General features: G+C 37.4%; 1 protein-coding gene across 14 annotated transcripts in view; it reads right to left on the minus strand.

The window, feature by feature from the left end:
* Positions 1–24,560, minus strand: part of epb41l3b (erythrocyte membrane protein band 4.1-like 3b) — a 76,169-nt gene that overhangs the window by 38,349 nt on the left and 13,260 nt on the right. For 12 of the 14 annotated variants that reach the window (XM_030159708.1, XM_030159702.1, XM_030159711.1 and 9 more), the window contains exons 1-3: positions 19,217–19,336; positions 9,591–9,778; positions 1,888–2,037 (exon numbers count right to left, since the gene is read on the minus strand). In XM_030159708.1, coding sequence (XP_030015568.1) covers positions 1,888–2,037; positions 9,591–9,767 — 327 coding nt within the window. In that variant the 5' untranslated portion in view covers positions 9,768–9,778; positions 19,217–19,336. Of the gene's footprint in view, positions 1–1,887; positions 2,038–9,590; positions 9,779–18,815; positions 18,839–19,216; positions 19,337–24,560 lie in introns of those variants that run through there. The other 2 variants (XM_030159701.1, XM_030159706.1) reach the window with 2 other exon arrangements.

Below are 24,560 nucleotides of genomic sequence, written 5' to 3' on the forward strand. Positions count from 1 at the left end.
TGTAGCTCTGACCAATCTGCTATAAGATCCTCTGACAATCCACAAACTGAATTTCCTTTCTTGTCTTTTGTAAAATGTAAACAACTTACAACCAGTCTGTAAGTATTCTAGTTTCTCTAGTTTTCTCCTGTTTCTGGAGGCTTAGACTGTGTGCAATGGCTTTTTGTTTTACTATAAACTGCATTTTTGCTCAATGTTAGACCAAAATTATTACAATAATGACCAATGTCTACATGACATAAACATGAGTTCACATTTTCCTGTGTATAGAGCTACAGTGTTCCACAATAAATTATATTATAACCCTACGGCATCTGTGTAAACCAGACAGACTTACAATAATTTTTCAGCAGCAGCAAAACAACCTGTTACACAAACTCTGCACATTAATGCAGACAGAAATCAAACACTTCAGACGCTCAAGTATTGCTATAAACAGACAGAAATAAATCCACCAACCTAGGAACCTCTGGTATTGACATTAATGCCACAAGCCCATTGGCCAGTGCAGCTTTCTGTAAACTTGTGTAATTACATGGATTAACGTGACATTTACAAAGATTGTAAACTGAGTAGAAGAGTTTCAACTAGACTGTTGTTTTTGAATGACCCCTCTGAAAAGCAGATCATGTGACAATTTAAACCAATCACAGTCTAAGATTGACCAGTTGTACTTTGATGTAAACATAGATGACTCGGTCAGATATATTCATTTAGGTATTTATTTTTTTGATTTTTGCACATAAGACTCAGTAGACTTACATCCTGTGATACTCTCACATTAGCTGCTGATTGTCTGCTTCACTTTATTATAAATATTGCACTATCTGCTGCTGTTTGGTTCCATTATGCACCTCCTCACCTCAGAAGCATTACTGCATTGCACTACTGCTGCTACTGTAAATAGACAAACATGTACACTTAATATTCTGCTGTCGTTTATTCTTTATACCACTTGTCTTTTTTTTTTTTCTTTTTAAATGCATGCCATTTAACAAGATAAAAAAAAATCTTTGAATCTTGTTCAGTTAAACCAGGGATGTCAAATTCATTTTCTTTCAGGGGCCACATTCACACCAACTTAATCTCAAGTGGACCGGACCAGTAAAATAACAGCATAATAGCCTATCAATAATGACAACTCCAAATTTTTCTCTTTGTTTTCGTGCAAATAACATTAAATTATGAAAATATTTACAATAGCAAACTATGTGAATATCATGAAAATAATTTCATTTCTCAAGAAAAATAGGTACAATTTTAACAATATTACGCCTCAATTCATCATTTATACATGTGCATTACAGATCGGATCTACAAAGGCACAACACTTCTAGTAACAGGCAGAATATTGTTAAAATTGCACTTCATTTTCTTTAGACATTTCAGGTTGTTTATATTATTTCAGGTTATTCACATTTCTTGTTTGAATAGTTAAAGTAAATATTTTCATAATTTAATGGGGTTTTTTTTGCACTAAAACAAAGAGAAAAGGTTGGAGTTGTCATTATTTATAGTCGTAATGTAATATCAATTTTTCACATTAAACCAAGAAAATTTGGAGTCATTATTTATAGATTATTACGATATTAATTTATTTGAGATCACACTGGACTGTATGCGACCCCTGAACTAAAATGAGTTCAACACCCTTGACTCTTAATACCTTCCCTGTAATTTTTACACTTTGCAAATTCATCCCACGGGCCAGATTGGACCCTTTGGTGGACCGGTTTGGCCCACAGGCTGCAAATTTGACACCCCTATGTTAAACAATCAAGTGGACTTTTCAGTGTTGAATTTCTGGGAGAGACTTGGTTTTCACCCATTTAATCAATGTCTTTAAAAATGGCAGAAAAGAGAAAATGTCCTAATTTCATGTCTTACCTCTACACTGAGTGTGTAGTCTGAGCCGTCCAGCAGGGTGACCTTACACTGCATGATCTTAACCTTCTTTACTCCTCTCAAGGGAGACCTAGACAGACGACTGGTAGATGACCTGTGGGATACCTGGTCCTCTTCCTGCGGCTCCTGAGACTGCGAAAACAAGAGTAAAAAAAAAATCGCCACTGCGTTACTATGACAGTAATGTATGGCTTCAAATTGACAATTGATTTTAGATTTCAAAGTGTGAGGAGAAAATAATATGAATAATCCCACCTGGGCACCATTTCCACACCTTAATGCCTCTACCTGCCCTGTGTGTTACCTAAAGCTGCTGTCTTTAACAAAACCACCAGCTCTGTCCCATGTCCAAATCCTAAAAATAGAGACTGGAACCCTGATTGACTGTAATCAGGTCGCACTGAGTAGACTGCCATTTTGTCTTAAAGAGAGAAAATCCAATTTTCCACTTCACTGAAAACAAAGCTCTTTGTGAGTGACTTTTTTTTTTTTTTTGCTGAAAAAGAAGACTTGGCTCAGAGATATTTTTCTTCTTATTCACAGAGTGGATTTAATGTCCCTTTTCATTTTTATATTGAACATTTCTGATCTTGCTCTCCGGACTATAGCCATTACATCAACTGTAGCTTGTGTAGACCATTTCTACATGTGGACATTTTCAGATTCAGTGCTGAAGCATAAAGGAAAATGACTTTTAGGGAACACAGGAATTTGAGTGACAGTCTAAATTGGATTTCATTCATTCACATTTCAAAAGAAACTGCCAATGCTGTATTTAAAGAAAAGCTTAATAAATGTCAAGTCCATCTTCAAATAACAGTTCAGTGCTAATAGGAACACTGAAATAGAGCTTGTTGGTGTAAACATACATCCTTTCATAAAGTGCTTTTAATTCTGTGATGAAGGACAAATGATGGAGATTTCAGGTTATAGACGTTTTCAAGTACTGTGTTTAAGAGAAACAGTAGGACTGAGATGAAAGTGAACTGTGAATTACTGTTTGTTACAGCATTAGCTATGAGGATGTACACAAGTTTTCTTTTTACGATATTGTACCCCTTTCCTGGGAATTTCTTTCAGCAGAGAAAAAGCCACCAAATGAAGGAATAAACCAATCGAACAAGCACCAGAGAATTAGGAAAACACAGCAGTGGAGGTATAAAAGGAGGCCAGTTCATTCATCGAACAGGAATTATTCGCCGCAGGGGAAACTGACACTGCTGTGTCACAGTGATGCGATTTCTCTCAGCCATGTTTCTGTCATTTTACACTACTATGATAATGGCCTGGCAACATCCATCATCATTATTATGACACAAACAAGGCCTGTGCAATGTAGCTACATTGATTATAATGATGCTGGTACAGATTCAACGAATGGGGATTTACAGAAACATGTTTTACCAAACAAATACTACTCATAAAGAAACATAAAAGATAATGTTGGGTAGGTTCGTATAATATAGTTACACATATGAGCAAACAAAGTAAATCTATATAGGAATAGGCTAAATGAATAGGCTTTTATAAAAATGTTAGAAATATTAATAAAGCATCCATAGAACATCTAATGGGGAACAGCATCACATCATTTGCTGCCGAAATACATGCCTATTTCAGCTTATCTCAACTATCAACTCATTAAAAACCAATGTTTGGTCAATATTGATAATATAAAATCAGAAAAAATTTACACTTGGTATAATTGAGAAATAGCTCTGTGTGTAATCTTTAATGACATCTAGCGGTGATATTGCAGACTGCAACTAAATTAATATCCCTGTGCTCACATGTGGTGGCCACTAACACTTAGAGTTAGTGTTTGTTTTGCCCATTCTAGCCTTTTTAGTTAAGGATGTTAACTCTGGTTCACAATCAAGCATAGGCTGTGAAAGTACTGCACCTTCAGGTTGGACACAAACTGCTATAAGATTCAAGATTTAAAAAATTCAAAGATTTTTTTTATTGTCAATTCATTAGATGCACAGGACATACACAGAATTGAGATACTGTTTCTCTCTTACCTTGTCATTAGAAAAAAATAGAACAAGAACAAATAAGAGGTGTAAAGGCAATGGCTACTGCCACAGTACTGTGGCATGAAATATCAGGTTGTCTATTGCCACAGAGCCAATCAAATGTTAGCATTTGTACAAGAGCCAATTAGGGATACTGCTGCATGAACTCATTAGCCTCTTGTTGCCACAGTACTGTGGTGATATATAGCATATACTTCAGTGCATTCTTTTGTGCATTTTGCTACCACAGTACTATGGCAACTGATGGAGGAAATGACAAATTAGTGATAGTATATAGTATAGAATAGGAATTATTGTTCTAAATACTCTATATGTTGTTTTATGGTGTTCTTTGCTCAGGAGGCTGGAGAAGGTGGGTAGAGCTACATGTTAGATGCAGCAGTGTGCCATGTGACTTCTCAGTTCTGTGCCAGTTCAGTGTATTGAGTGCTGTGATCCGAACTCTGCTCTCTGAACGTTGTCCCAGTGGCTGATTTATATCAAAGCTACCTATCGGCGCCCTTGGCGCTGGGGCCCCCCCTGCTCCTGCTGCCTGTTTGAAAACTTTCAGGAAAAAAAAAAAAAGCTATTTTACCCAGGAATTGAGCCCGAGTCTTCGATGTTGCAGTCCAATACGTTACCAAGTAAGCCAAATCTCTGCTGCGTTTATGTCTGATCTATTTGCTATATTGCCTTGGTACTCTTCTCGGGACGTAACAAGTAACCAGTCTAGACATGACATAACGAGGGCGCTGATTGGCTCTGTGGTAATAGACAAACTGATAATTCATGCCACAGTACTGTGTCAGTAGTCACTTCGAAAGAATAAACTGTAATAGAATATAAAATGCACACAGTCCATTTACAATGGCAGTGGTAGCACAAAACAGTAATGGTTATGAGGTGAATAATGGATTTTAAGAAAGCAGCAGATATAACAGCAGTAGCAGTATAAAATGAAAAAAAGAAGTTCTGGGTTATTATATAAAAATGAAGGACTCTTAATGGTGACACCACCCAATCTGTAGATATTAATAGCTCATTCAAAGAACAGAATAAATGCTTTTCATGTGTGTGTTTGTGACTGGGCTATTGAAAAATATAATTGAAATTTATTTTGAAACCAGAGCCTTTTAAACCCCCCTAAATTTTGCAATCTGGACGGATTAAAAAAAAAATAGTTCCTACAACATAAGATTTGGTTACTATGAGATGTTTACTAATCTCTTTGCTGCGGTTCCCTGCCTGTGCCGTTAATGAACCTATCCATCACTGTGTTGCAGCTCCTCTCTCATTACAGCTCATAATGACTCACGTGTAAACTCACGCTCTATTTCTTCTCGTCATCAAACAGTACATTTCCATACTTAATTTTTCCACATCAGGATGAAAACCACAGTGTTGGGTCAGTGGGGTTGGGAGTCTGAGCATGTGTTAATTGCAGTTATATGCCTAATCATGTGGCAGATCAGAAGAAGGCAAAACATCTCACAGTGATTTGCACTGTTTTCAGCCTTTTGGCATCTGACTTGAGTGGCTTTGACCTTTTGGTTCCTTAGTTTTGCTTGCTACAATGATAAATAGAATACAGTCTTACACTTTTTGTTGCAACAGTGGATTGAAAGTTGCATTTATGGCTGGTACACAGTTACTGTATCACTGTAGAGATAAAATGAGGACAGCTCAGTTAATCCTCATCCTCATACAGTCGGGGAGGCAGCGCCTCACTTGTCATCATGAAAAGAAAAAAAAAAACAAATAATGATAAAATAAAAATAAATATAGATATTTGTCCGCTGATCTGTACTATAAACTTATTTTCTGTGTGATTCCAATAACTGTGACACGCGGTGCGGCAGCAGCGAACTGAGCCTCACCTTGGATTGTGTAATCCTTCACAAACTGTGCTTCGTCCCATGCAATTAAGAGTGTGTTGCTGTCTCTCTGTATATCACCAATAAAATGGTTTCAAACACTTTGATTATATGCCCTGACTTTCCATAGCCTGGATAATGTATAAAATGTATGTAATGTATGTAATATAACTTGTTCAGTCAAGCAGATCAATCATAAAACCGCATAAAAAAAGTCACTCACTGAGGCAGCCAGTACTCCTGCCTCATGGCAGAGGGCACTCAAGAGTCCACACATTCTTGCTATTGTGTGAGCTACAAGTCAAGTGCAGTGATTCTTTCACTTTTCCTCCTCGCCCCGCCTTTATCTCAACATGGAAGATTACAAATCCAACATAATTTGACTGAAAATAAAATTCTAACCTTAAATGAAATATAAGTCACGTATGTATGTGTAAAGAATGCTGATATGAGATATGAAGCGTAACCTGTTAACTGTTGCCAATCAAAAGGTGAATACGATACTCTTTTGGGTTCATATATTTGGAGATCTGACTGAGTCAGTGCCTCACCAGCCATGAACCTCACTACACATCACTGGAGCAGACATATACAGAGCAGTCCAACTTCTTGAATTATTTTTTTTTTAAATCATTAAATTATTATACGCCCTCTAACAGCAAATACTTTCACGCCACCCCAACAGCAAATAATCTGACCTGCATAAATCAAAAATAAACAAATGTAGTTAATATACGCTCTACTGAACATACATATCATATTTCTGTGACTTATGATGAACCTGAATTGGTGTGATTTTAAGCTTGTAACTAAATGCTCTGGGCTGCAGTGATGTGTGTAACTGAAGTTTTTAATGCAAGTAATTTGTTTGTAATATGAGTGATTATATTAGAGAACATTTCTGGCTCCTGGAAGCTGCACAGATTGAATAGCAAATCTGTACGTGTCTATAGTTCATCTTACCACTTATTACTTTTCAGATAATGATTAGGGAATAGAGCAGAAGTCTGACTTCAGTCTGAGGCGGCCCACCTCCATTTTGGAAGTGCTGGAAATTTAATCTACAGATCGATTAGATAGTGAGCCCAGAGGGTTGTGTGGGCCAAAATCTGCGGACACGCACTTAGTGTTCAGATAAAATCAGCAGCTACCTGTGTTGTTTCAAATGTAAAATGGACAGGCTGCAGGCTGCACTTTTCTTTGTAAATAAGGTCACGTTTAAAAAAAGACAGCTCTCTGACTGTTGTTCACCTAAATATCCACTAGTCTGCTGCTGGATTGCCTGAAAATTTCACCCATATACCTAACATTACAGTAAATAGAAATGTCGTGTTGAAAAGCAGCAAAAGAGTGGAAAGAAGAAAATGAAGTGTGTATTGTATACCACAATGTAAATAACATTTAATTATAATTCTATATTTATATGAATATTTAAATAAATAGCAAATTTCTTACTTTTCTCTTTATATTTAGTTTTTTCAGTCGTTTGTGGTGTTTCTACTTATCTTTTTCTCTGCACTTGCTTGCTGTGTGATGCTGCTGTTAACTGTGAAATGTACCAACAGCGGGATAAATGAAGTCAGATCAGATCATATCTTACCATATCTTATTCCTATAAAGATCCTACATTTTGTCAGGAGTGTTGTTTCCTGTACAATCAATATTTACTGACATTTTGTTAACCGTGTTTGTTTCCCTGCCCTGCACCCCAGATCTTAACCCCATGAACCGCTAAAACGTTTTATTTCCAGCCAACTACTTCAGTAGCTCAGTTTGCTTTTTCTTCCTGCAGCTGTGTGAAGTTGTGCTAATCAGCTGATGCAAAGTTGAAAAGGAATGAAAACATCCACACTTCACAGGGCGTTCCTGAACCTCAAAAAGGAAAACAATGAGTACTGATGAAGTTGTGGTTGTCTATTGATGCATCTGATGCTGGCCCACTGAGGGCATATAGGTCATGCCGTCAGAATTTTTACCCACGTTCATTTCCATTTTTCCACACAAAGGTGCAATTCATTCTGGAGCACAATGCACGAATGAATGGTGTGTAATTGTTTTTGTCTTAAATTCAGCTCTAATTTGAAGGGAAATGAAAAGGAAGGAAATAATTCTTTAATTAATGACATAAACTTTATAAGCAGGGCAAAATATGTAAATATTTACATATGGGAGCAGTTGAACTAAAGGTAATGAATGAGAATTTATTATATTGGTGAAGACAATGGTTCCTTTCACAGGCCCATTTCTCTTGAGATGGTTACATGATTACACTTAGCTGACAATTAGATGTTAGAAAAATACATGTGATGAAGGATTTAATTGTCTACTTTTTATGTGTAACAATAGTTTATACATTCAGCACAACCTAAAAAAGAACATTGAAGTTGGATGTATATCTTTTAGGCTTTGCAAACAGAAAGTGATTTGGCATAAATAACTTGAATACACAAAGCCTCGTAATATAGAATTTTTTTATTAGATGTAAATGGGATGACAAAATTCCAGATCAATGCTGGTGTTAATATATGTGCAAGTGGCTCAACATGTCACTTCCTGTTTTAAAACCCTCCTGAGCCCTCTGATGCTGGTGCTGACACAGAGTCGGATGTAGAATAGGATTACTCTGTGTTATGCAATGTTTGTTTTTTTCATCTAGTCAGAGGTAGCAGCTCACCTGTCCTTCAGAAGGAGTGTGCAAAGCTGTTACACTGCTTTATTCTGATCCACTGGATTCCCATGGGGGCAATTATTTTACAACACAATACCACCATCTGTATTTATTGGTTTGTTTGTCAATTTGATTCCAACATGATGTATGAAAACACAATAGTGAATAAAGCAGAGGGCAGGTGGGTTAGACCAGAGACTTTAAACTGGTAGGTCATGACCCAAAAGTGGGTTGCAAACCGGTTTACACTGGGTCATGGGCCTTTGCCTGGCCAAAAAATTATGTTAAGAAACACTACGTGCACTTTATTACTTGAATTCATTTTGCATGAAAACACAGAGTGTGTTAAAAATGACTGTTACTGAAATGTTCTGATTGTTATGTCAGTTTTATGATTAATACTTGAATACGTGACTGAATGCACTTTTTGGTGTTGGTTAAAATGTACCTCATTTAGCATTAAAGGGAATATTTCCCTCTTTAGCATCACCACCTGCTGGTCATTTTGATTTATCGTTAAACTTGTCTTTAGTCCTGGCATATTGTGATATTTTGTATCATCTAAGGTTCAAAACACACCATCTTTTCATTAAATAAATTTGAGAAGTTTAACTTTTATCAATTTGGGTTGTGGCTTATCATTTAGGGGTGATAGTGGGTCCTGAAGCCAGACCAGTTGAGAACCACTGGGTTAGACAACACTTCAGTGCTTCAGTTCTACAATAAAAGTGGTAAAAACAAGAACAATGCACACTTCTGATTATATAGTCTTTTGGGTTATATTTGTAAAGCAGTACAACAACCCAAACAAAACCTTTCAGACCTTCAAATGGTTTAGTGAATCTTGTGAATCCCTGTCCCTGAATAGCCTGGAATGCCAGTCAAATCTGATATGGTATAGAAATAGTGATGAAAATACGTTGGCTATGGTTTTAGCCAACTGGTCTTATACAGTTCAGTGGAGATTATGATCATCATTAGCTAAAATGACTGCAGTAAGGCATTAATGTAGTATCTGTGACAGGCGTATCTGTGTGGAGGAAACATGGTGGATGGTAATCATGGTGGATGATTTAGTAATTTATTGAGGATGATGGCTACCATGTGGCTGCTGAGAAGGCTGACCTGTTCTTTCCTGGCTGGCGTGCTGTGTCCAGCAGCGGCGGGAAGCTGCTCTGGCTGGTTCTGAGGTGAAGCAGTTCGGGCTGCTGCTTTGGCTTTCCCCTTCTCGGTCTCCTCCTTCTCCTGAGGCTGCTGCTGCTGCTGCTTGGCCTCCGAGTCTGCGCCTGTTTCAGTTGTCATGGTAGATCACGCTGAAGTGGAGGAAAGAGGGAAAAGTAGTTGAATCAGCGGACTTGTTATAAATTGATCTAGTGTACTGTCACTTTTCAGGATTGTATGACAATAACCTAACCCTCTGATGAAATTCAAAGATGTGGATATTGTTTGACGGTAGAGTAAAATTTTGATTAAAGTGAGCTGCTTCAGTGTACTCGAAACCTGTCCTCGACTGTGTCAGCAAAAGAGAGTAAAGAGTGTTTCACACACTGATGTAACAATTTCTTCAATATATGCAATACTGGAGGACTGGATGAGACATCTTTACATCACTTTCACCTGATAAAGTAAATATTTGGAATACACTTCATTAGTTATACTTCATTTTCTATTCAAACAGAAAATTAAAACCCAAAGATGTTCGGTTTAATGTGAGCTATGTTAAAAACTTGACATTTAAGAAGCTGCTCCTACTCCATTTCTTCCAGAGACATGTATAGATTTTTTTTGGTAATCAGGGTAGTGTTTCTCTATGTTGCATCCAGTTCCATTCATAGCTCTACAGTTAGATCTGTAGAGTATTTACACACAGCAATTCAAAGCATCTGAACTGCTCCAGTAAATATCTTTCATTGAATGACCTTCTCCCTCTGTGAATAGCAACATACCAGCATCAGATGAAATCTCAAAGGGCTTCAAACTGTGTAATAAGAGGAAACATCTAATAGCTTGCTTTGCCAAACAAAGATGACAGATCTCACTAGGGGCTTCTGTGCTAAATGTACCCACAGGCTTTAACATTGGGATGTGGGCTTGGGGTTTGGAGGGCGTGTGCACGGGACACAGGCCTCTACTACAGAGAGTCTGGGGTTTGTACTATGGATGCCTGTCATTCTGCTGCGGGCCTCCTCCTCCTCCCTAAGCTCTATTTATAGTGCCGTGTTTACTCCGGGGTGAGAGGAGGATTCAGGGCAGGATCTCTGACTTTCAGCCGCGTGTGGGGACAGCAGCCTCTGGATCTAAAAACAACAACACTGTGGGCTACAGTGATATCCAAAACTTCTGACACACTGAAGGAAAAGCTTAGGCAACAAAACTGTACGTATAGTGCTTAAAAAAACTCTGAAATACCACCAGTAGGTAATGCATGTGTGAAGGTCAAGACATGTAATGATCTGTAATAAGAAACCTGTGTCTGAATATATTTCAAGAAGACAAAACGTGGCCCATGTGTTACTTGTAGGCGCATAGCTGTATGATGAACAGCTGGAGTCAATGTTGTTTAGCTCATCTGCAAGAGTTTTGTTTCCAATGACACTTGATAAGTGATATTAAACGTTTTGACTCCACAAATAAAAGAACCTCCACATTTGTTATGATTTTACTGCTCATTACCACACACAAAGTTACATTTCTTCAGTAAAGAACTGATTTTTCGATCGCCAAATGGGTAATTCCTCTTAGGGATTGAAGCCCATTGCTCATTACCAATGGAAATATTTAAACTGGATTACAACACGATACCACAAAAGCTTTGCCAAGTAATAAAAAAACCTACCTCATAACAGAGATTTTTTAGTATTTGAATGGATCAAAATCATGCTGACCTAAAGCAGCAGTAAATCAGGATTACCACTTTAAATGCACGGCATGTAACTTGTGCCATTTCACTCATAATAATAGATGTAGAAAAAAGATGCTGTGAAGTAGCATGGAGTCATGGGAGCTCTTGTTTTAACGATCATGTGATGTGACTCAGGCACAAATCATGCTTACAGACAAGAAAATGTATTTTGGTTACCAAGTGATATACATATGTTATGTCATTTCATTCTAATATAAAATAGCTGGAAGCAACAATAAATGTTTAAAAGGTAGTTATAATGTCTTTAATCGGCTGTTACACAATGACACATTTCTCTGAATTTGTTTGTGAAGCACTTGACATGATGTAGGCCTAAGTGCACAAGTCAATAAAACACAAGCCTAATTGTTTTGACATATTTTAATAGAAGACTGTTACAGTATTATAACTTTGCTCAAGAAGTCCTGAGTACAGATGTTGAGCATCAAGGGCCACTGAACATGCTGACCACACTCTTTCAAATACTTCATATGCCTTGTGGTACTATAAAAGGGCTGCACAGATTACCAATCTGGATCAAGACTTTCTGAAAGCAGCAATGTGAACAAATGAAGACGTCACAAGATGAAAATTCTAACACTGGCTTTGAAACAAAAGACGTTTTTCAAGCGAAGATAAGCAATTACACTACTGAGAGGAATTTAGTTGTCAAAACCTCTCTGTTGCTTTATTGTGTCATGTGTGGCCGAGTTGAGGAACAGCTCAGTAATCAGCTGACAAATGATGTCTGCATGGCTAACCTTTGCTTCTCTTAACCCCCACATGAAGCAGGAACTATGGTAGGAGGGGAGGAAAGGAACATCTCAGCACCATAGAAATGGAGGAAGAATACGTTCAGTCACTGGTGACAGGCACTCTTCACAGGGCCTTACAACAGCCCACACAGTAGCCTTGTGTGTGGCCTTCACCATGCACTGGCACATACATTATGCATTCAGAAAGCTGTATTCACAACTCATTTAGTGCACACATTACTGCTGCAACACAGGAGTGGCCCATGCCAGCATAGCTCTATCAAACTGAGTATAACATTCAACTCAGGCAGTCAGAAAAAGCAACGTCATTTTACTCTAAACATCTGTGACATTATAAAAAAAGTTCTTCTCCATTTCTGATTTTCGTGCCACAGAAGCATTTACATTTCTTAATATTATCAGATGGTACGATTCCTTCTTACCAGATAAATCCTCTGGTACGATCAAAGTGATGCAAATGTTTCATCAGCAACTTTCTTTGGAATTGATAAAAAGTCAACATTTAAATACAGACACTTTTCATAAAAGCTGGGAGAAATAACTCAAACAGCAGCTACAGAAAAGCAGAAGCATTGGGTGTAGAAGGTCACATATTTATCTCCAAGATTACTACTACAAAAACTGAACTCAGGCTCAGCAATCAGGCCAAAGGATCAAATAACAATCTTTTGTTGTAGAATCACAATCCATTATCTGAATCACAATGTTCTTACCTCCTGAAAAAGGTGAGTTTCAACCAAATTCAACGTTTTATAGTTTGTTTTCTCTCAGGTTGCTCAGCGCTCTGGTTTAGGTTTAGGCTGTGTGTGACCTTTTTTTGCTGTACCAGACCAAAAACTCATCAATTTTGCATGAATTTAGCCCAACATTATTACAGTACAATATTACAGGATCTCAATGGATTCACTAGTTGATATTTTCCTGTATACAGCTACAGTGTTTCCATTAATTAGCAAGATTTTTCAGTGTAATCTGTCCCACCTGAGTTTTATACTGAAGCAAAATCACATTCTAACATAACTCTAAAGCATCTGTGTACATCAGACTCTGGCCCTGAAGCTGATGAACTTATACTAATTTGCCATTGTTCATCAGGAGCAGCAAAACCACTTACACAAACTTTGGAATTTAATTGAAGGCTAAACCCTAAACCTGCTAGTGGAAACTGATGCTCAAGTACTACTATGAACAGACTGAAATAGCTTGGTGTAATGTGTGTATGTTGCACTCTAAACAACCATATTTACACCGATAAACAGGCCATTTAAAACAAATTTTAGCTGAGGAGAAGTTTTGAAAGTGCAATTTGTAGCAGCCCTCTGCATAGCAGATCATACACCAAACTGAGATTAATTGTGGCCTAAAATGACACTGCCCAGTCCAACAGTGAACAATAGTGTTTCGCTGAGATTACTCCTTCCCAAAAACAACACACACAACATTCAAATCAGACATAAATCACATTCTGATTAATACTGATTTATCCCTCAGTTAACAAAATGTCAAGTAGTGGTAATACATTTACAACAGTAACAACAATTATTGTGAAAGACAATAATGGAAGTGGTCGGTTTGGCAGTAGCAATGGACATCTTCTGTTATTGTTCTGACAGAGATGCCCAAAGGCAGGAGAGTCAAACCCCTGATCCCTGCCTGTTTCAGAAATGGATAACCAACATGCTAAGAGCAACACACAAACACACACAAATCTTTGGTACCCGTTGGCTCACTGTGACTTACTTTTGTAAGTTACAGCTACTGCAAATGAGCTAGCTGTATGAGCCCACATGGCAGGAATGAGATATGTATTGTTTTATTGAAGTGTTTTACAACCCATACATTGGCCTCAGTGACGAAAACCACTCACTTTCAGTGCCATTATAACCAAATGATTAAACACACCAACCCTGAACTAAGGATGCAAATTATCGATTAATTCATTCATCATTAGTTGGTTGACCTTATCGATTGGTTAACGATTAATGGATAAGCAGCGATTTTCCTGAGAACCTAAATTTCTTTTTCAATACAGTCTATAAGAATAAAAGTTAAATATTGTTTATATACATGTACTTCATGAAAAAAGCATGTTATATTCCTTAATGTTTGATTTATTGAACCAGTGGATACAGCCAGTGTTTCCTGTGGAATTCATCTGTTGATGTGGCAGTGTATAATGGGGGGGTTGCACGTGCGTGCATTTAATCGATGGGTGGGTGCATGCGCGTGCGTTTTGTCGGTGGCGTGGGGGTGTCACTTGGCCACAAGCGCGCAGTACAGCCGGGGGATGCGTGTGTGCTGGTTGGTAACTGTGCCCGTGTGTGCGTCACTTTCCATCCTACTTATAATACTATGGGGGTACGGGGCGATGCAGTCCGTGCCCCTGCAGAAGTGAAAGTGAAACTTTTTGCTCATTTATCTTTTCCCCACCTCCTGAAGCTTCGCAAATGCATTACATACCTGAGACCCGAATCAGGAGCCTGGAGGATGTTTTCAATTTCTGTCTCACTGACCGTGGACTACACCAACCTCCAGGAAAACGCTCCGATACCGACCCCGCATTTGTGCGTGTATTTAGGTGGGGGTGTATCACTCCCACAAACAGACGGGCCGGTCAGTGTTTCGCTCCACCATGTCCATAAAGACATTCTAACTCATCAACGCCATGATCCAGTTTGATGTTCGGCTATCCCAGCCGCGGCGTCGCAGCGCTGACAAACCGGCAGCCTTCGGACAGGTGTGGACAGGTGGACAAGGGCAATTAACCAACTATCAATAATTAAATCGAGCAAATTCTTATTGACAATAAATCGTTAGTCGATTAATTCTTTACATCCCTACCCTGAACATATTGTGATACGTTTACAGATGTGCAAGAGTGTAAAACTGAATAAATGTGACTTCAAATAGGACAATAATGCATCACTCATTGGACTTTTACTGTTTCCTCAGCTTTAATTACCTGCGATGCTTGATGAATAAAGTAAAATTAAAAGCAACATTATCAAAAACTAGTCAATAAAAATTATCAGTAATGTGACATGAACTATTTTGGCATGTTATATTTTTGGCTATACATTGCAGTGGATCTTCACATCTAAGCTAAAAGCTTGCAGAGGTTCATCACTTTGTAGCTACATTACATAATTGGTCACTGTCACTAAATGTGTTGGTGCTGCTCTCTCTGCATGCGAGTTCCATTTTAAGGTCCATTTGTGATTGTAATGCACACTGTTGGAAAGTGGCCTGTGCCCATGGAGTCACACACAAACACACAAGAGGATGAGGAATTGCCATCTGTGCTAAGTGCCATTAGCTAGAGCTCACCACAGCTGGGCCCACCCCTGCCCCCACACGCGCCCATTGCTCCCCTGGGGACTTATGGAGGTTACATGGAAGGGGATGGTTGGCGTTTTTTAACACGTCAGAGCCCATCCTGTGAGGGCCAGTCGTATATGATGCGCCCCTCCACATAGCTGCAGGGCTGACAGCTGTCACACACAAACCCCACCACTGTAACAGGATACCATGTAGCTGGTCTGGCCACTCAAATGAGACACCTCTGCTGAGGCGTTACAGATCCCATGAAGTATTTTCAACTGAAGCTGACAAAAATATTGATATGTTATGAAACAAGTGGGATGTCCTTAATTGGGAAAAATATGTGTTCACCAGGGGCCATTCTCCACATTAATAATTGCTGCTTAAAATTTGCATTGCATTCAAGGCATTCAGAAAATCCTCACAAGCTGTAAAGTTTAAAGTGAATACGACACACAGTATGTGGAAAATGTCTCATAACATTTCACAGTCCCACAGTGGACAGTCCGTGAAATTCAAACATCCCAGATCTGGTTTCTACCTGACATGTACAAAGGTTTAGCCAGAACATTCCTCTGCCCTCATTCAACACAAACTCACAATGTAGAGGCAGACCTGACACTGCAAGGCTGTTCATTTATGAAGCCAACAAATTAATCCATTAAAACTCACTGGTACAGTGTCCCCTAAGCAGTGACAGTCAAAAATTATAATCAGCGACTCTAAAAATGTCAACACAGATGCTTTAGGTCTCCACTGACACCATTAAATTACCTCTGCTTATTTATTAGCTCCTAAGTTACAAAGGCTTTTTCATCCAGCTTTTGTAACAGTTTTCGTAAATTCATCGTAGTCTACTGCATCTTGACAGCAGAATTTGTGGAAGGCCAGCTGGTCACATGGAGGTGAGTTTAAACTGGGAGCATTTTTGCTGAGGAGGCCATAAATCCTGTCAGCTTGCTGAGTTTACATTCTTAGCATGACTGTGTCTTGCTCCGACACATTAAAGGGATGCAACGGACAGACCAGCAAATATATTGTCCTCTTAACTCGTTTGTCTTGACGGTGCACTTCATTATGTGACACCAAGTCTTTATTGGACGCAGTCACTTGGCCACAAAAGCCCGACACAAACATGAACAGTATGTCTGACAAAAACCATACCTAGCAAACGTCTGCTGGAGTCTGAATACAGTTGTATCGCTCTTTATACAAAATGAAAATCCTGTTACTGTTAAAGATTAGGGCTAAACCTTTGTAGCTTCAAGAAGAACTAAAAACTAATTAAACAGCAAGTGAGACAGACCAACAGGGATTACGCATTTATGAGATTAGCTATAAGTAATCAGTAAATCAGACGTAGCTTGATTAGCAATAATCGCTACTGGCAAGGATACTGTTCAGAAGAACTGACTTAGTTGCTAATCTCCTGTGAAAGTCAATATTGCATTATACTGATGAAACGCTGGAGACAACTAAGGATGGGCCTTTTGACTATTTTTTAGAAGCTGAATAACAACATCAATTAGTTAAGACATCTTTATAACCCTGCACACTCCACCCAAACCAAAATAATGTTAAAAAAAAAAAAAAATTAAGAAATGACAAATATATCATTTAATTTTTGTAATATATGCAAGACTCAGGCAGAATAGGTGCTTTAAACACAAGTTCTGTTTCTGTATTGGCGTTATTCCACTGGCAGAATTATCTTGACTCACTTCAACTCAGCATGGCTTGGTTTGGCCCAAAACACATTGCATATAGTACTCACTTGACCACACTGATCATTATAGTAACACAGCATTAACTATTATAATGTTGTCTTTAGCACAACTGCTACTATGAGTAAAGAAACAATGCAGAAACTGTAAATTGTGAGTTAATAATTTGTAGAATAACCAATAATAATTTTTTTTAGTGAAAGAATACGATTGTGTACACTTAAAATCTGTTGTAAATCTATCAAGATAGAGCCAAGTTGAACATTTACTCTGAGGTTTTCAGATATTTCCCACTAGCTTGGCTCAGTGTCCCACATCTTGACATGATGACACATTACATATTGAGGACAGCGATGATTCTGGCTCAACCAGCCTGTGATCTGCATGATTACACATCATGACTATAGTTGTTCCACTTGGAATCCTCAGTGAAGATGATACTGGAAATAGTATCTGATAGTCTCTGGTGGTCTTTGCTCTCATGCAGTAGAGACACCGAAAAAAAAAAAGGTCCTTAGCCGAGCTGATACGGTCACAAAAACCTCCTCCTACAACCACGACTAATAAACATAGTCGACTATGCATCCTGATTGATTACTACTGCACATCCCTACAAATAAAATCATTTAAAAAATGCACATATACCCCTTCTTTCACATTATACATTTAAAATGGTCCCACTGTGTCACTATGATGAATAAAAAAAAAAATACTTTACATGACATTAAATGTACAAAGAGTATGCTCTTCATGTGAGTGCAGAGTTTAACTATTGTGTCTTGTGTTGTGCAGGTTGCAACCCCTCTGAGGAACATTTGAGGTTCTGGGAAACACAGACTAAGTAAAACTCCTTATTCTTTCCCTTTTGGCTGTTCCCTTCAGGGCTCGCCACAGCAAAACATCTTTGTCCATTTACCCTATCCTCTGCATCCTCTTCTCACACCAACTACCTTCATGTCCTCTTTCACTACATCCATAAAACTGGTCTTGGGTCTTCCTCTAGACCTCCTGCCTGGCAGTTCCAACCTCAGCATCCTTCTATCAATATATTCACTATCCCTCCTCTGTACATGTCAAAACCATCTCAGTCTGGCCTCTGACTTTTTCTCCAAAACATCTAACATGTGCTGTTCCTGTAATGTACTCATTCCTGTTCCGATCCATCCTGGTCACTCCCAAAAAGACTGAGTAAAACTAAGACCTTGAATACACATATATAGTTTATTATTTGTCCCTGAGCTGTAAACCTTACATCCAAGGCCCATAAGGCTGCTGCTGCTGCAACAACAGCTTACTGTGCATCTTAATTAAATGTCAAGTCAGACTCCAGCCATTACAAGGATGTGAGGATGCTAAAAGAAGATCCAGACCATGTCATCCTGTCCCTAACCACGCCTTCCGCACTGCAGATCAAAAACACCCAAGTATGTCGTCTTAACCTCCGACTACCTACCCATTTTAATCCATTAACTGTCCAGAAAGGTTCCCGTGTTTGTCAGTGACTCAGCGCTGCCCTTCGCGGATGTACAATGCGGTGGGATTTAAGGCTGGAAAAGCATCTGTATCGAGTTGTTTTCATCATTTTTTTTTCCACTTTCTGCCTGGAAACCAGACCCAGTTAGCCTACCTTAACCGGTTTGTTTCTTTCAAATAGCCGTCCGAGGTTTGACTTAGCTGGAAAATAACAACCGCTGCTGGCAGCCCATTCAGCACAAAAAACAACAACAACATAATGCTACAGGGTTACGCACCGGAAGGTTAGCTACTATATAAACCACACACACAGAGAAAAAAGCAGCTAATACCTAATATTTCCGACACGGTTAGCCACGTCCACTCGACTTTTCCGCCTGAGTGAAGACAGTAGAAGTGTATTCTAATGTTAATGATATGTCACTGACCGCGGCTGTTGTGATGGCACGAGCAACAGACAAGCTAGCAAGTAACACAAACACAGAAACAGCAGCTGTAGGAGAAAAGTGGAGACGAAGTAAATGAAAGACAAGAAGCAGAAGAAGGCTGTATTACCCGGTGGACCGTCCTCGCTCGGCTTGTGAGGGGAGTTGCATTCGTAGTGGGCTTCTGTTTCCTGACAGCGGTGCTACTCTGCTGCAGTTCCCCTCTCCACCAGCCTATCACACTCCACTATGCAGCTCACAGTAGAATTGTGGGATAGCAGGACAGCCGGGGCATTATTTAGCAGCGCACCCCCTCCCCAACACAGACACACACACACAAATATATGTACACACATATACACAGCGGTGCAATGAATGACACGAGGTTTGTTGTTGGAGAAAAAACAGTGCAAATCACCTCTTTGCACAAATGCAATTAAATGAAACTGAACCAAGATGAGACACAATTTGCAGAGTGAATACAGGAGAACAGGGGTGTCAAACTCATTTTAGTTCAGGGGCCAAATTTGATCTGAAGTGGGCCAAACCAGTAAAATAATAACATAATAATATATAAATAATGTCAACTCCAAATTTATCTCTATGTTTTTGCACAAAAAAAAAAAAGCAAATTTACCAAAAAGTTGTGGCCTTTGCATCTTTACTAGCTAGACGTATCATTCTTTTCAAATGGAAGGACTTATCACCTCCAACATACAATCAATGGATTAGAGACATTATGCTTAATATAAAGTAAGAAAAAATTAGGTGCACCCTAAATAACTCTATTAATAAATTTTTCAAAATATGGGAGCCTCTTTTACACTGCGTGAATATGTTGCCTGGCTTGGAACTTCAAAAACATTTTAGGTGTTTCTATTGTTATTGACCTGTTTTATTTATTTATTTATTTATTTTCCTCCTTTAACGGTACTAGAATGCACTGTCTTGACTGTCTTTATCGATGTCTTGTTTGTATTGCCTTTTTTTATTTTTATTTTTCCCTTGGGTTCTGTTTGTTTATCATGTCCAGTGTCAGTCTTTGTATTATGAATACTCTTTGCACAAATGCAATTAAATGAAACCGAACCAAGATTAGACACAACTTGCAGAGTGAATACAGTAGAACAGGGGTGTCAAACTCATTTTAGTTCAGGGGCCACATTCAGCTAAATTTGATCTGAAGTGGGCCGAACCAGTAAAATAATAACATAATAATATATAAATAATGTCAACTCCAAATTTATCTCTATGTTTTTGAGCAAAAAAAAAAAAGCAAATTTACCAAAAAGTTGTGGCCTTTGCATTTTTACTAGCTAGATGTATCATTCTTTTCAAATGGAAGGACTCATCACCTCCAACATACAATCAATGGATTAGAGACATCATGCTTAATATAAAGTTAGAAAAAATTAGGTGCACCCTAAATAACTCTATTAATACATTTTTCAAAATATGGGAGCCTCTTTTACACTGCGTGAATATGTTGCCTGGCTTGGAACTTCAAAAACATTTTAGGTGTTCCTATTGTTATTGACCTGTTTTATTTATTTATTTATTTATTTATTTATTTTCCTCCTTTAACGGTACCAGAATGCGCTGTCTTGACTGTCTTTATTGATGTCTTGTTTGTATTGCCTTTTTTTAATTTTTCTTTTTCCCTTGGGTTCTGTTTGTTTATCATGTCCAGTGTCAATCTTTGTATTACGAATACTCTTTGCACAAATGCAATTAAATGAAACTGAACCAAGATTAGACACAATTTGCAGAGTGAATAGAGTAGAACAGGGGTGTCAAACTCATTTTAGTTCAGGGGCCACATTCAGCTAAATTTGATCTGAAGTGGGCCGAACCAGTAAAATAATAACATAATAATATATAAATAATGTCAACTCCAAGCTTATCTCTATGTTTTTGAGCAAAAAAAAAAAAGCAAATTTACCAAAAAGTTGTGGCCTTTGCATCTTTACTAGCTAGATGTATCATTCTTTTCAAATGGAAGGACTCATCACCTCCAACATACAATCAATGGATTAGAGACATCATGCTTAATATAAAGTTAGAAAAAATTAGGTGCACCCTAAATAACTCTATTAATACATTTTTCAAAATATGGGAGCCTCTTTTACACTGCGTGAATATGTTGCCTGGCTTGGAACTTCAAAAACATTTTAGGTGTTTCTATTGTTATTGACCTGTTTTATTTATTTATTTTCCTCCTTTAACGGTACCAGAATGCACTGTCTTGACTGTCTTTATCGATGTCTTGTTTGTATTGCCTTTTTTTATTTTTATTTTTCCCTTGGGTTCTGTTTGTTTATCATGTCCAGTGTCAGTCTTTGTATTATGAATACTCTTTGCACAAATGCAATTAAATGAAACCGAACCAAGATTAGACACAACTTGCAGAGTGAATACAGTAGAACAGGGGTGTCAAACTCATTTTAGTTCAGGGGCCACATTCAGCTAAATTTGATCTGAAGTGGGCCGAACCAGTAAAATAATAACATAATAATATATAAATAATGTCAACTCCAAATTTATCTCTATGTTTTTGAGCAAAAAAAAAAAAGGGCAAATTTACCAAAAAGTTGTGGCCTTTGCATCTTTACTAGCTAGATGTATCATTCTTTTCAAATGGAAGGACTTATCACCTCCAACATACGATCAATGGATTAGAGACATCATGCTTAATATAAAGTTAGAAAAAATTAGGTGCACCCTAAATAACTCTATTAATACATTTTTCAAAATATGGGAGCCTCTTTTACACTGCGTGAATATGTTGCCTGGCTTGGAACTTCAAAAACATTTAGGTGTTTCTATTGTTATTGACCTGTTTTATTTATTTATTTATTTTCCTCCTTTAACGGTACCAGAATGCACTGTCTTGACTGTCTTTATCGATGTCTTGTTTGTATTGCCTTTTTTTATTTTTATTTTTCCCTTGGGTTCTGTTTGTTTATCATGTCCAGTGTCAGTCTTCGTATTATGAATACTCTTTGCACAAATGCAATTAAATGAAACCGAACCAAGATTAGACACAATTTGCAGAGTGAATAGAGTAGAACAGGGGTGTCAAACTCATTTTAGTTCAGGGGCCACATTCAGCTAAATTTGATCTGAAGTGGGCCGAACCAGTAAAATAATAACATAATAATATATAAATAATGTCAACTCCAAGCTTATCTCTATGTTTTTGAGCAAAAAAAAAAAAGCAAATTTACCAAAAAGTTGTGGCCTTTGCATCTTTACTAGCTAGATGTATCATTCTTTTCAAATGGAAGGATTCATCACCTCCAACATACGATCAATGGATTAGAGACATCATGCTTAATATCAAGTTAGAAAAAATTAGGTGCACCCTAAATAACTCTATTAATAAATTTTTCAAAATATGGGAGCCTCTTTTACACTGCGTGAATATGTTGCCTGGCTTGGAACTTTAAAAAGATTTTAGGTGTTTATATTGTTATTGACCTGTATTTATTTATTTATTTATTTATTTATTTTCCTCCTTTAACAGTACCAGAATGCACTGTCTTGACTGTCTTTATGTGTGTCTTGTTTGTTTTGCCTTTTTTTTTTCTTTTTCCCTTGGGTTCTGTTTGTTTATCATGTCCAGTGTCAATCTTTGTATTATGAATACATTGCTTGAAATTATAAATGTTATACTTGTGCAATGAAAAGTTCTATGAATGTTGAAAAGTTCTATAAATAAAGTAAAAAAAAAAAAAAAAGAAAAGTAAATTAACATTATGGAAAGGTTTACATCTACAAACTATCCTTTCAAAAGATGTGAATAACAGGAACAAACTGAAAAAATAAGTGTAATTTTAACAATATTCTGCCTCAGTTAATCATTTACACATGTACATTAGAACCTACAGATCACAGTGGATCTACAAACACAAAACATTTAGTAACAGGCAGAATCTTGTTAAAATTGTATTTACTTCACTTAAGACATTTCAGGTTGGTCATATTTGTTCAGGTTATTCACATTTTTTGCAAAATTATACTTTGTTTTAGTGTAAATACATGAAAATATTTACATTTACAAAGAGAAAAATGTGGAGTTGTCATTATTTATATGTTATTATGATAGTATTTTACTGGTCCTGCCCACTTGAGATTGAATTGGTCTGAATGTGGAACCTGAACTAAAAGGATTGTTAATATCTTAGTGTAATTTTTGCAATTCACAAATTCATCTCAAGGGCCGGACTGGACCCTTTTGCAGGCCGGATTTGGCCCCCCGGCCGCATGTTTGACACCTGTGCAGTAGAAGTACACCAAAAATACTCTTACTGAAAATACTGAAACTTCTCCACTGGATCAATTTATTTGTTTATTCATTGATTCATTATAATGTTTTAGCCCTGCCTCTGTTGTATTTTTTTTTTTATATATAAGTGCCAAGTGTATTTTAACATTTTTTTTTTTACTTACTTTGTCTGATGTGTTATTGTAAACTTTATTTTGCAAAACTTGTATTGTACTCGTCTGTGTTTAGATATTTAAAATTTTGTTTTAAAAATTTTATGTTTATAACTTTGTACTACCTTTTAGGGTGACAATTCAACATCTGTGGAGGGACTGCAGATGAACAATAGCCATTAGGCTCACTGGTGCATTTACAGCAATGTGAATCAATGTACAATGTCCCTGTTTAATAAACCAATAAAATAAATAAAGTTGATTGGGCCAGTACACATGAATAAACATCTGTACTGAGACAACATCAGATGTGGATTATTACTACAATGTTAAATTCCATCTGTAGTGTATAGGCATGTAACAAAAAACATCACAATTTAAACAAATAGAGCAATAAAAGAACAATAGAATAAAAGTCCAGCACATTAAAAGGTTAAATGTCAAAAATGAGCACAAGACTGGTTTGCTTTCAGCCACAGTTTGAGTTGAGTTTTGAAGATAACGTTCTCTTATTGTAAACAGCAGACTGTTCCAGAGAGTGTATTTTGTCCAGATGTGGTCCCTCTGCATTGGACCTCACAATCCCCTCCAGTGGGGTCCTGACTTAAATATGAATATGCACAGTAAGTACAGTCATTAACCCTTGAAGACCGAGAATCTTTCCTAGGTGATCACCATTATAAAAATATTATCCTCTGCATTTTTCATTTTTCAGTGAAAATCAGGTATTTTTTTTTATATTTTGTTTCCATGTAGATGTTTAGAAATGCCCTAAAATTCTAAGGTTATTATAATGAAACAGAGAAAATTGAATAAAAAGTGATTATTTCAACACATCATTAACACATCATTAACTGAACATAAAAACAAGTGTCTCCAACCACTATCAACCACTACATGGGTTTTATTGGTGAATCAGTGTTACAGAAGATGATGTTTCCATATTCACTATGGAGCCTTCGGATGTCTAAATGGGTCACATCTGATTATGATGAAAAGATGAAAAATTCCATTTTACCCAAATTATTACATTT

This window comes from Sphaeramia orbicularis, chromosome 17 (genome assembly GCF_902148855.1).
Source record: "Sphaeramia orbicularis chromosome 17, fSphaOr1.1, whole genome shotgun sequence".
NCBI lineage: Eukaryota > Metazoa > Chordata > Actinopteri > Kurtiformes > Apogonidae > Sphaeramia > Sphaeramia orbicularis.